The following is a 12,654-nucleotide window of genomic DNA, read 5'->3' as shown; positions in this document are numbered from 1 at the left end:
AATGAGGAGAGCCAACATAAGGTGTTATTGGAGCAGTTTGCGTTAGTTCCTAGTCTCTCCAGCATCAAAGAGTGATTGAAGAGATCATACGCTGCAGAGAGATCTAGGAGCATTAAGAGGGCAATCTGTCCTGAGTCAGCGATATGACACAAGTTATCTTTTAGGTCAACCAGAGCGGTTTCAGTGCCATGTAATGCACGAAAACCAGACTATAATGAGCCCAGTAGATGATCATGTTCAATGTGTTGCTTTAGTTGACTGTATGCAACTTTGTCCAAAATCTTTAACAAAAAGGTTACATTAGTAGTAAGCCAATAGTTGTCTGTAGAGGCAGGTTTCAGACATAGTTGATAGAGGTGTCAGGTAGGTTAGGGACAGGAGCCTCATTAGTGATGGAACTATGTGGATTGAATAGTTCAGCTTGTAGCAATGCAATTCTATTACGATCAAGATTGAGTTTGGCATTAAAGCCTGATTGAATATCAAGACACAATTGATTACTTTTAGTGATGGCAGAATAGGATTTAGCTGTGCCCTCGAAATCTTGTAGAATGGCAAAGAGTTCTTTTTGAGATGACTTGGCATTGCTGATGCGATTGTCATAGAAATCGTGTTTAGCAACCAGGATAGCGGTTTTGTAGTCAGTGGCTGCTTTGCGATATGAGGCAAGATAAGCCTCTGAAGGGTTCTTTTGCCAGGCCTGTTCCCTTTTCTTTTTTTGAGTTCTTAGGTCAAGGATTTTGTCAGAGAACCATGAATGGCCCAGTGTTTCCGTCTTGACAATTTTAGTTGAGGGGCAGGGAGGGGGGCAATAGTGTCTGTGACAGAGGAGACAATGGGCTTCATTCAGTCCCTGCTGGTCCGGAAACAAGGGTGCCAGTAAGCTGACAGCGGCGAGATAAGTTTTGCGAATATTCCTAACTGTGTGTTTAACATGAGGGTTGGAGTTCATTCTAAAATTTCTAGACAGAAGATCCAGTGAAAATGAAATAAGACAGTGATCAGACCAAGGGCAGGTCAAAATGTCCAAATTAGTCAAAAATAAGTGATGAGACAGTACCCATTCCAGAGTGTGTCCATCTTTATGAGTGGCCAATTTTATTTGTTGAGGTAGGCCATAGGCCTCTAATGAAAGCATGAGATTGGTAACTTCAGAGTCCTGGGCATTATATGCCCAATAATGTCATCTAGGATGATAACATAGGATGTGGGTTTAATAAAGTCACCAAGAAGCATAAAAAACTGTTCTTCGAACAGAGGCATGCTTATAGGTGGGCGATATATGGTGATCAGACAGATGGTGGTGTTGGAGTCAATGTCAATTTTGATCAAAGTATGTTGGCAGTTACCAATACGTGAGGTGTGGCAAATATGTGATGCCAAGGAGTCTCTTATAATCACTGCAGTGCCACCAGCCCGACAGGATGGGCGGTCAGTTAAAATGATTTGATAACCATCAGGAACGGCTGAGGCAGCGGCATGATTGGTTACATCAGAGAGCCAACTTTCAGCGAGGCATAGAATATCAAATTTGCTCATAGCTTTACATTCAAAAATCTCCTCTGCATGTTTGACTAAAGAGTGGGTATTTAGGAGTCCCATTTTAAAGTGAGAAGGAGGAAACGAGTCACTACCACATGGTTAGGGCACGCAGGGTTGAGCGTAGTAGGATTGGAAGATGTTTTAGGGGACATATGCTATGAGGTTACAGAATCAGCCAGAGTGAAATCAGCATGAGGTATGGTTTGCAAGCCACCAGCAGGGCGTGTATATATCGTATGGGAGCTGGTTCCTACCTGATGGGTCTCCCATTCGTACAAAGCAACAGGAGCCCAGAGAACAGCTGCGAGAATGGTAGACCGAAAACGGATGGAAAAGAATAATTCAAGAACAAGATCAGTTTTAGAAACAATAGAATGTGCATTCCAGAGCCCTAAGGTGATAGATTTAAAGAGAGTTCTGAAGAGCAGGGTAGTTAAGATTAGAGTGGACCGCAGGGTAGAAGGCATGTCTAGGTCTAGCCATGGAAATGTGAACAGGAATGCTCATAATAAAGACATGGATAGAGAACACAACATTGCATGAATGAAGTAATGCATTGTGAGGGCTGTAGGAAGATCTGCATGTCAGTGAATGGAGCAGGAAGAAAGCAATCGGCCAAACCGGAGCAAACAGGGGCAAACATGGATCGATGTTGCCCTCAGAAAGAACCACCCCTTGTGATTGACACTCTGGTAAGGGACCTTATATCCTGGAAGCATGTGACTTAGGAGAGCAGGGCCACACACCACAATGCCACAGGCAAAGGCAGCTGAAGCAGGGTCCACAGAACATCAGACCCACTGCCAGGAGTCAAGTCAGATGGTAGGCCGTATACAACAGGCAGACATGGTCCCTTATGTCACGTGACCATGTATATTCTATGACATCATCCACACAAAACTTACCCCTAATGAGAATAACTCCGTAAACATCTTACTAGTCTATCACCCACCGGAAAGCATGCCCACCTTCAATGAAGGGTTAGTACACCTTTTGGCCCCCTTGAACAGACCAAACAGTGCTGCTATAGTGTTGGGGGATCTTAATCGGTGGCTGGGAGATACCACCGAGAAGGAAGCTCTAAGCCTAGAGCAACACTTCAACGATATGGGTTTTAAAATACAAAACAACAAACCTACACATGTGAATGGCAACATTCTTGACTGGGTGGCCTCATGGAACATCACAATAGAGAGGGTCGATACTGAATCATGCATCTGGTCAGATCATTTCTTCGTTGAATGTCTTATACAACTGCCAGAGAAAGTACGTCACACACGTAATACTCCCAAGACAGTGGCCCTCATTACGATACTGGCGCTAAACCATGGCGCTATTAGCACCATGGTTGGTGCCGGTATCGTAACGAGTCCGCCAATGTTCAATGTGGAATTACCATCCCATTCCAAGGTTGGCGGGGCGGTAATTCCCCATTGAACATTGGCCCTTCCCCATTCCCATTTTTGCCCCATAGGGCTCAATGGGACTGGGGAAGGCGCGAAGTACGGTACCGCAAATTGCGGTACCGTACTTAGCACCAAGGTCCCTTTACGGGCCCCTACTTTAACGGCTGGTCTAGACCAGCCGTTCAGGTCGGGTCCCGCAAAGGGATCTCGTAGTAAGGCGCTAATGGGTTAACGGCGCCGCAGCCTTTTACGGCGCTGTTAACCCATTAGCGCCAGGGTCGTAATGAGGCCCAGTGACTAGCAGAAACCTGAACAAAATAAATACAGAGGATTTAGACAACTGCCTCAGCATGATCATGGGCTCTACCACAGACCTGGATACTCCAGGTAGACTGACAGAGGTCTATGGATCACATCTAAACACTTTTCTGGACCGTGTTGCCCCCATTAAATCCAAACTAATTAGAGATTAAACAGGCCATCAGAATTGGTTTAATACAGATCTGACCAATCTTAAACAATGTAAAAACCTGGGAATAAAATAAGACCAATGAAAAAAAGACACATGGAAGCTGTTGGAAAAATCATACAAACTTAGAATTTATGAAACAAAAAAGAGTTTTTACAATGAGCAAATTGAAAAGGCAGATAACAGTACAAGTAAACACTTCGATATATTCACGAACCTAGAGAAACCTAATGCACAGAAACAACTGTTTATACCAGACAAAGATGACTGCATCAGAGTACAACAAGCCTTCACAGACAAGGTTAATTCAGCTCAAGATATGATCACAAATAGTGTAAATACAGTGGGGAACTCTGAATAACTGACGAGAAATGTGATGAAGGAAAGGGAACAACCCAAATTCCATTTTAAACCCATTGCCCAGCCTGAGATGGAAAAAACCTCATAAATATGCTCCCAGCCTCTTGCCCGGGTGATGTCCTACCATATAAAATCATACTGGGCAATATCAAATTGTTTACTTCCTTCCTCAGGAGATCCGTTATTGCTTCCTTCTATCACAAATCTGTCCCTAATAATATCAAGGAAGTGGTGGTGATTCCAATGTTAAAAAAACAGGCTTAAACCTTAATGGAGCATCTAACTTGAGGCCTCTCACCAAAATGCCCTTCATTTATTTATTTGCATTTATTCATGCTAAAGATTGTAGACAATATTGCAGCTTTGCAGTTGCAAAAATACCTAGAATTCTCTGGTACCTTCCACCAAACACAATCAGGCTTCCGAAGTAATCACATAATGGAAAGCTCCTTCCTAAACCTACAAACACAGATGCTGGGCACTCTTGATAGTAAGATAGGACTGTTGATCTTGTTACACCTTTCGGGGGCCTTTCGATTTACTGGACCATCAACGCTTCCTACTAAAACCTTGGCAGTCACTGGCAACTGTTCTGAGGATGCCGTTGATTGGATCGGTTCATTTCTGATCAATAGGAGATCGAGAGTCTGTTGGGGTAACGCCACCTCTGAATCAGCGCATATACACTATGGGGTTCCACTGGGTGCATATTTATCCCAAGCACTGTTTAATGTTTATATCAGACCCCTGTGTGACAGTTGGAACTCATGGGGATACAGCTCAACCAATAATGCTGACGACATCCAGCTGTTGATGGAGCTGACCGGGAACCACGCAAAAGACTCAGAAAAACGAACTATCATTTATGGATCCATCCACAATTGAGGTACCTCAAGTTGGACGTGCTTAAACAGCCCAAAAACAGAACTCATGATCTATGGATCAATGCAAGCAAGGGCTAAACTGGGACTTGAGTACACAAACTTTGAGGTGGAAGGCTGCCGAATTCAGGTGTCGGATAAAGTAAAGATCTTAGGTGTCTTTATGGAAGCCTCAGTTGGAGGGGACGCACACATGGATGGGGCAGTAAACAGATCCCACTACCATTTGAGAGTATTAAGACTTTCGTCAGGGCTGTTATCGTGCCACACCTAGATTACTTCAACGCATTGCTCAGCGGCACAAGCAAAATGAGGCAATTAGAATTGTCAGCAACATTCCCAGAAGGGATCATATAACAAACACAAGGAAGGAACCCCATTTGTAAATTATAACATTGACCCACAATTGCCTCTAGGGAGAAGTACCTCTGTACTTAAAACAGAACTCGGTACAATACGAACCGAGGAGAACCCTTCACTCCAGCACCACTCAGCATCCAGCGGTCCTCAGAGTGAAAAGGACACGAGGAAACGGTTGATCCTTCCCTGTGCAGGCAGCCCAGGCTTGGATCACTCTGTCTGTGGAACTGCACGGGAAAAAAGGCTACTGAGTTTCAGGAAACGGCTGAAAACACTACTTTTCTAATAGTGAGTTGATTCACAGCCCCCTACATGTTTTGTCTTGTCTATCTGAATCGTCCTTGAGTAGATGCGCGTCCTGATGTCTGCAGGCTAAGCACGTTAGAAATAAATAAATGACACATAACTGCTACATTGTATTGTTACGTCACATGGCGTAGCTAAAAATATTTGCACGCAATTAGAATGCACACTAAGTAGAAATATTATCACCGAGCTGACACACTCAAGGAAATGTACACTGCCAATTTTGTCCTGGCACTCGAAGATGGCCTCTGTCAAATGTTGTTTTTGTTAAGATGCTTTGGGCAGTACTGAGATACAGGAAGGCATTCCCTGCATCATGTTTCAGCTGATTCTTTTGGATTGGGGTTCTTATGATTATACACTTTAATAACAGAAACAGTGGCAGCCATTGACAAATACAATTTCATAGTTACAAATATGTAAGACAGCGAGCGCACAAGTGGAAAAACATCACCTTATCAATCAGCCTGAAAATAAAAGAAGCTCTTAAAAACATTATTTTTAAATTCTCAGCCCAACTTTCACAGTAGTGTAGCACTCTACAGAATGGTGGATGAAGTAATAGAGCTTTCACCAAAAGGCACTCTTTCTGCATCAGGGAGAAGGTGGTTGACATCAGGGCTACTCTTGCACACGGCTGCAATAGCTCTGTCTGAGAGCTAAACCTTTCTAACCGGACCTAAAAACGAAAATAAACATCCCTGGCATTAAGGGGTTAACGGCGCCATAAAAGGTGGCGGCGCCGTTAACCCCTTAACGCCTGATTACGAGGTCCCTTTGCGGGTTGATGATTTTAACCAACCCGCAAAGGGACCTTGGTGCTAATTACGGTGCCGCAATTTGCGGCACCGTACTTAGCGCTTCCCCATTCCCATTGAGCCCTATGGGGCAAAAATGGGAATGGGGAAGGGCCATGGCGGCATGGGGAATTACCGCCCCGCCAACCTCGGAATGGGGCGGTAATTCCCCATTCCGCCATGGCGGAGTCGGTAAGTTACCGGCATGGACCATGGTGTTAATAGCACCATGGTCTTCCGCCAGGGTCGTAATGAGGCCCAGAGAGTTTGAAGGATTGGGAGAGCAGGAAGGAACGGGAGGAGAATGGCTAACAGGAGGTCAAGGGGTGGTGAGGTTCTTGATGGCATTTCCCTCCGGAGTCTTGGTACGTAGCGCGAGAAGGCCTGTTTTCTGGCTCTTTCTTCTTGCGTCTCTCATCAGGCAATGCTGGAGCTTATCGTGCTGCACAAGCTTTAAGAGATTGTAATTTTTTCATCTAGGTCAGAATGCATGAAACTTTGCTTGACATACTCTTTTATGTGATGTACAATATTTTTAATATGGTGCATGCTTTGTGAGGTAGCCATTGTAGCTGTGCGAGTGGTGGGGTGATGTGGCCAGTTTTATTTAGTGCAGGGATGATATAGTTTGTGGCATGCTGGGCAGCTTTCAGTTGGGAGAGGGAGGAGGTTGGGATCTCAGCAAGGAGAGTGTTACCGCTATCAAAGTTCTAAGGACCAGGGTTTGGATGATGGTTATCATATGGCAATAACCCCCGAGTAGGCGAGCCATTAATGCCCACGGTAATGGCCCTGTGGACCAAACGCGAGGGCCTTAACCCGGGGGCATTACCATTAGGCGGGAATGGCCCGACGGCAAGGGGGTTATTGCCATTAGCATTCCGGGGTTTGTAGCCCTGGAATACTAATGTAGTAGCGAAACCTTTTCAAGCGGCATTTCTTTCGCCGTTTCAAAAAGCATCACAGCAGTACGCGTTAGTTCTAGGAACACTAGAACGCGCGTACTGCTTCATTACTACAGAGCAACAGAGCACCATTTTGGGCCAAGTTGCTTCATAGTAATAAATGGGAGGAATGTTGAAGGTAAGCTTGAAAACAACAGTGTACCCGGCACGCGAAGCACATACGTGCGTTCATGTGATTACACTGTAGTATGGCTCGGAAACGAGCCCATCCACATGAAGTGTATCCCGTGGATTTGACGCGCCGGGTACTAATGTCTGTTGCAGGGATGGATGAGGGGCTTGTATTAGTAGAGGAGAGAGGCTTTAAGTTTTCTGTGTGATGGGAGTCTTGAAGCAAAGGTTGCTGTCAATGATACTGCCGAGGTGAGAGGTCATCAATGTCAATTTATGTGACCCAATTCTGTAAATCTGGAATGTTCTCTCAAATGTGGCCGATCCGCCCTTACTCCTCTACTAACCTCCCCATCTCCTGAGCACACCTTCCTACCTGCAAGCTTTGGGTGCACTACTTCACAGCAGTAATTCTGCATTCCTACTGGTATGTCAGTGCTCAGAGTACATTTTGTGGATCAGTGCACATGCAGAAAGCAGGTGTTTTCTCCTGTTTGTACCATACATACTAAGAAGTGAATAAATAATTTGTGAATTGTCCCTATTGTGTCTGTGCTTAACTTTTCTGCTTTAGTGATTAATTCCCGCTATCTTGTAAAAAAAATAGCACAATAGTTCTACATTATTCCTTCATATAACTGGGGTCCATTGTATTGAAAACACACTGATTATTTGATAGGCCCTGTTTTGTTTTTTAAAACAGTTAGACACAGCATCACTTTGTGCAGGACAGAGGGTTTAAACACAAATAATTGTGTTTCTTCAGGTTTCCTGGATATTCACTTAACTTTCTTTTCAGCTAGTTCTACTGAAGATTTACATCCTTGTTTGTATTTATACTGCAGTGGGTACGCAGTGGTATTCTAAGAAAGGTTTGCAAATGCACTGAATAAAAACAAATAATCAGCTATCCATCTATAGATGTGCCTATATTGCTATCATTCCTTGTGCCTGGCAGTCCATCTGTCTTTGTTTCTTCCTGCATGTCTTTCTAGCCGCCTGCCTCCCCAATCCCTTTCATGCTGTATGCATGAGAGACACTTGGGTTATTATTTGCTCAAAGTTTTCAAATAGAAGTCATGTTTGCACATTGCTGGCCTGCAAGAGCCCTGGACATACCTCGGTAGCATAAACTTGCAGAGTGTTGAAACAGCTGTTTTTTTCTGTACACAGAGCTGCCTCAACAAGCAACAGCTCCTGGCGGCCATCCGACAAATGCAACAGTTCCTAAAGGGACAGGAGACGCGGTTTGCAGAAGGGATCCGCATCATGAAGAACCGACTCGCCACCATTCAGAACTCGGTGACCAAAGCGGTGCCCGAGCCGCCAGCAGGTACACGCACTCACCCAGTGCAATATCTGGCTATGTTGATATATGTTGCGAAGTGAGTGAGTGAGTGAGTGCATCATTCTTTGGTCTGCTTGAGTCTCTAATAGGTGTAATAGGGTATAATCTACCTTAAAAGCTGAGACCATTAATGGTTTACTCAACCATGTTTTGATTCACACCGTAATGTATTCTTTTGTTAAGAACACATGCGTGGTGTTTGCATCATTTGCATGGATAATTGTTTTGTACTTAAAACAGGATTCTCCTAGACGGGCTGTGATTTGCCTGTTATACTCTGGTTAGTCTGTCCTCTGTTTCTATGATTGTATCTATTGTTCTATTTGCTAAAGTATAACGACATCAACTTGTGGAAGTCTCAGCTCTCGGTTGTAATTGAACATAGGAACTCCTTCAGTGTTGCGTCTTTGATGTTTGGAAAAAGGAACATAAGGCACCTCATTTTTTTTGTTTTAATGAGTCCTTTGTACAGAGTGGACCTGTTACGTTTGCACCTATGTGCAATGCTAGCCGTTTGTACGATGATGTTCAAAACAAAGGAATAAATGCAGACATAGTCGCCTGTATGCCTTTGTTTTTGCACTTCATAGTGCAGATTGAGTAAATGCCACTTGCCATTTATGCAAGGCAGGTGGTGTTTACAATGGATTCCTACAGAATCTGTCTGCTTTTAGCTAGTGGAAAAAGCTGGTGTATTCCATGGGAATCCAAAACATGTGTGCCAGCATGAAATTGTCATGCTGCTGTAAGTGCTTGCGGAGTGGATGGCACTAGAGGACATGTTTATTCCTCTCTATGCAACATATTTACCGTACAAATTAAGGGAAATGTTGAGTAGGGTAAAAATAATGCACACATTTCTTACACATGAATTATAGTCACGTTTTTTACTGTACTCTACAATGATCCTGATCACCAAGATCTTGTGTGGGCCTGTCCCTTCATGGACTAAAATGTATTTGTTCAGAGGTTCTTTTTTTAGCTTCTTCTTGAAAATGTGTCTTTGAATTACAATCCAAAGGGTTTCCAGAGGCAAGGGGCTTTTACCCGGTTATTCTAGCTCATACTTGTTCTTTCAGAATCTGTACTGGTACCGTGCCCTTGAATTGCTGGGTATAGCTTGCCACGAGTAGCCCGCTCTCTGGCGGTATTCAGAGCCCTTATCATGGTTGGCCGAAGAACACGGTGCATGGGATCTGATGCTTGGTCTGCTGTTTGAGTGACAGGCAATGGTAGGGCCTTTATTGGGTCAATGGTGCCCAGTGGCGTCGCCAGGAATCAAATTTAGGGGGGGCACAGAGGGCGCCAAAGACAAAAGTAGGGGGGCACAGGCAAAAGTAGGGGGAGAACATGGTCACTGCTCGTCTTGGGTAGGGGGGCACACACACACACACACACACACACACACCCACCCCCCACACAACCCCCCCCATCGTTCCGCCCACACACTAAATAAAGTACATTCTGTAGGACATGTGCTTTCTCAGAACATATAATAGCTAGATGTTCTGGTGGGCAGCACCAGCTCAGGGGCAACGTCCTTGGCTTGGAAACAAAACGATCCCCGGTGTCCGCACGTAGAAACCTCTGGGGATTAATTGCATTGTAAATGACCAATTATTATTATAGGCCTTCCTTAAGCAGGTCACTAAAACCTAATAACACGGGTTGAAAGGAAAGGACTGCACTCACCTAAATCTCACTCGTCACATTCCACGGACACATGATGCCAGTTTAAAAAAACAATGTATTTTAGTACAGCTAGTATGCTTCGATTTTTCGTGCAGGTGGCTTGCCTGTAACTTATTCAGCTCATTACTGTTTTTTTGTGCCAGTAACGGCTCATTACATGTTACTGCCGATAACGTGCTGATGTAAGAACTTTCAGACATTTCAGGAGGATTCATTAGAACTTCCAACGAAGCTAAGCGTCTCAATCCCACAATAATATGGTACAGGCCTCAACCAGTGTGGGGTTCTTTCCTCTAGCAGGGATTTGATTATCCGTGGAGGAATATGAAGGAGCCATGTCAGGGGTTAGTGGAGAACCTGTTCAACCAAAGAGCAAGAGCGAGGATACTCATCCGCCCGTGCAAGGCCAGAAGTAAGACTATTCGTAAAATAAGGAATCCATGTGCATAGACAAAGAGCACAGAGAGAGGCGTTCTGAACTTCTGGGTTCACAGGCTTGAGTACTGAGCACCCAGTGGAATATAATTGCGCATGCGTGCCACTCATTCACGAGAACTCGAGCTGCGTGAACAGGTAAGGAGAGAGGTGTAACCTAGTGCGCGGCTTATTGGATAAGTGCATCCGGCCCGCAGGCGCACTATTTACAATGCTCGACTTGTGTCACTTAATTTTTAGCGTAGCTACCGTCCGTGGCGTGAGACACGCATTACACATCATTGAGCGCTCTGGTTGGAGGGCGCGCTCGTTTGGGGTGTGCAATTTGTTGACGTCAGACGCTACAGTCAGCCTCTGAGACTTAAAGAAGACCCCAGCTGAGATGCACAGCAAGACTGAGATCCTCCTCATCGGCACACCATCTCCATCCTTCTCCCTCACCCTCTGGCCAGCCTCCCTTGGCCCGCCTCCTACCCCTACATGCGAGGCTAAGAACCTCGGGGTCATCTTTGACTCCACACTTTCCTTATCCGTCCATATCTCTGAGGTCTCTAAAAAGTCAAACTTCCTACTGCACCTCCTCAGAGGTACTCTGCCTTTCCTCTCCTTCCCTCAGAAACTCACTGTCTCCCAAGCTCTGGTACTCTCTAGGTTGGACTATTGTAACAGCCTCTTTCTAAATCTACCTGCCTCTACTCTCCGCCCTCTGCAATGTATCCAGAAGAGGACTGCAAGACATGTCCTTGGCTCATGCCCTGGGATCGTATCTCTCTAGCCCTGAAATCTCTCCATTGGCTCCCAGTGGATGCAAGGATTAAATTCAAAACCCTCTGCATTGTCCACAAGGCTTTCTGGGGCCTGGGTACAAAATACCTTCAGCTATCTCACTGCAAATACCTCCCCTCTCGAGCTCTTTGCTCCTCTACCTCTAACTCCCTCCAGGTCAATCATTTTTCAAAGAAATGAGTTGGGGGTAGATCTCTATCTTCGGCTGTGGCCTGTCTTTGGGACAGAATCCCTGCCAATCTAAAACCTGAGGAGAACCATCTACGGTTCCGGAAGAACCTCAAGACCTTCCTCTTTGCTTCCGCCTTCGCTCACCCTCTCCCCTGCTGATCTGCTCTCTATTGGCACTGTGCACCTGGCCACCCTCTGTCCCTGGGCCCAGGTACCTGCTCACCTTGCCACCCTCCTGCACTGCCTCCTGGCCACACCTTGCACTGGGGAATGTATCTGTACCCTTACAGTCCTCCTACCCCCATTTTTCTTCTTTTTCTGCACTTATCAGACTTACCTAGTCTGCTGCCTTGAAAACAGCACATGCCACTTGCTGGCTGCACTACCACTGTTTATTACCCCCATTTTCTATTTATTTTAATTTATTATTATTTATCTGCTCTCCTCTGCCCCTCACTTTCCACTCTCCCCCTTCCATGCACTATTTCCCTTTTCTCGTTCCCATGCACTTGCACGTTCTCAATGTCACTGGGCCTAGTAAGATCGCTGTTGTTGTTGTGTTGTGTTCCCCCCTGATCCCCTCCCTTGCCTAGTCACGCTCTGAAACACTTGTGTACAAGCGCGATACAAATAAAATATCATATCATATCATATACTCATGGTTGTCTTGTGCACTGTATGAGGAAAAATTGGTTTTTATTACTGACCCACCAATCGGCCCATGGCTCTTATTGTTGTTCACCAGCCACTCTAATGGAGTCTGTCTGAATAATGCCCTTCCTGTGTCCATGGAACAACTTTCCAGGTTCTTCACCCACTAGTGGCTCCACACGTAGGGTGCTCTCTCCTCTGTAACAACACGCCAGCTTCTGGACCCTGTGATGAGTATACAGCAGGAAATCAACTGTGAAGGGCCATCAGTGCACTGTAACTATGCCACAACACTCTGCATTAGAAACCAACTTACACAACAAGATATCCAACAGCGGGGTCGTAGTGGAATTTCATATTGACCTTATGTGAAT

The 12,654-nt window shown here is 45.2% G+C and overlaps 1 protein-coding gene across 1 annotated transcript in view; it reads left to right on the top strand.

The window, feature by feature from the left end:
* FBLN7 (fibulin 7) overlaps positions 1-12,654 on the top strand; it is a 710,294-nt gene that overhangs the window by 328,040 nt on the left and 369,600 nt on the right. The window contains exon 2 of the mRNA XM_069607833.1: positions 8,371-8,530. Within this exon, the coding sequence (XP_069463934.1) occupies positions 8,371-8,530 (160 nt within the window). The remainder of the gene's footprint in view (positions 1-8,370; positions 8,531-12,654) is intronic.

Source organism: Ambystoma mexicanum, chromosome 4q (assembly GCF_040938575.1).
Source record: "Ambystoma mexicanum isolate Mex_15411 chromosome 4q, UKY_AmexF1_1, whole genome shotgun sequence".
Lineage (NCBI taxonomy): Eukaryota > Metazoa > Chordata > Amphibia > Caudata > Ambystomatidae > Ambystoma > Ambystoma mexicanum.
Note: the sequence above shows the minus strand (reverse complement) of the source record. Positions and strands in the feature narration are given on the sequence as shown.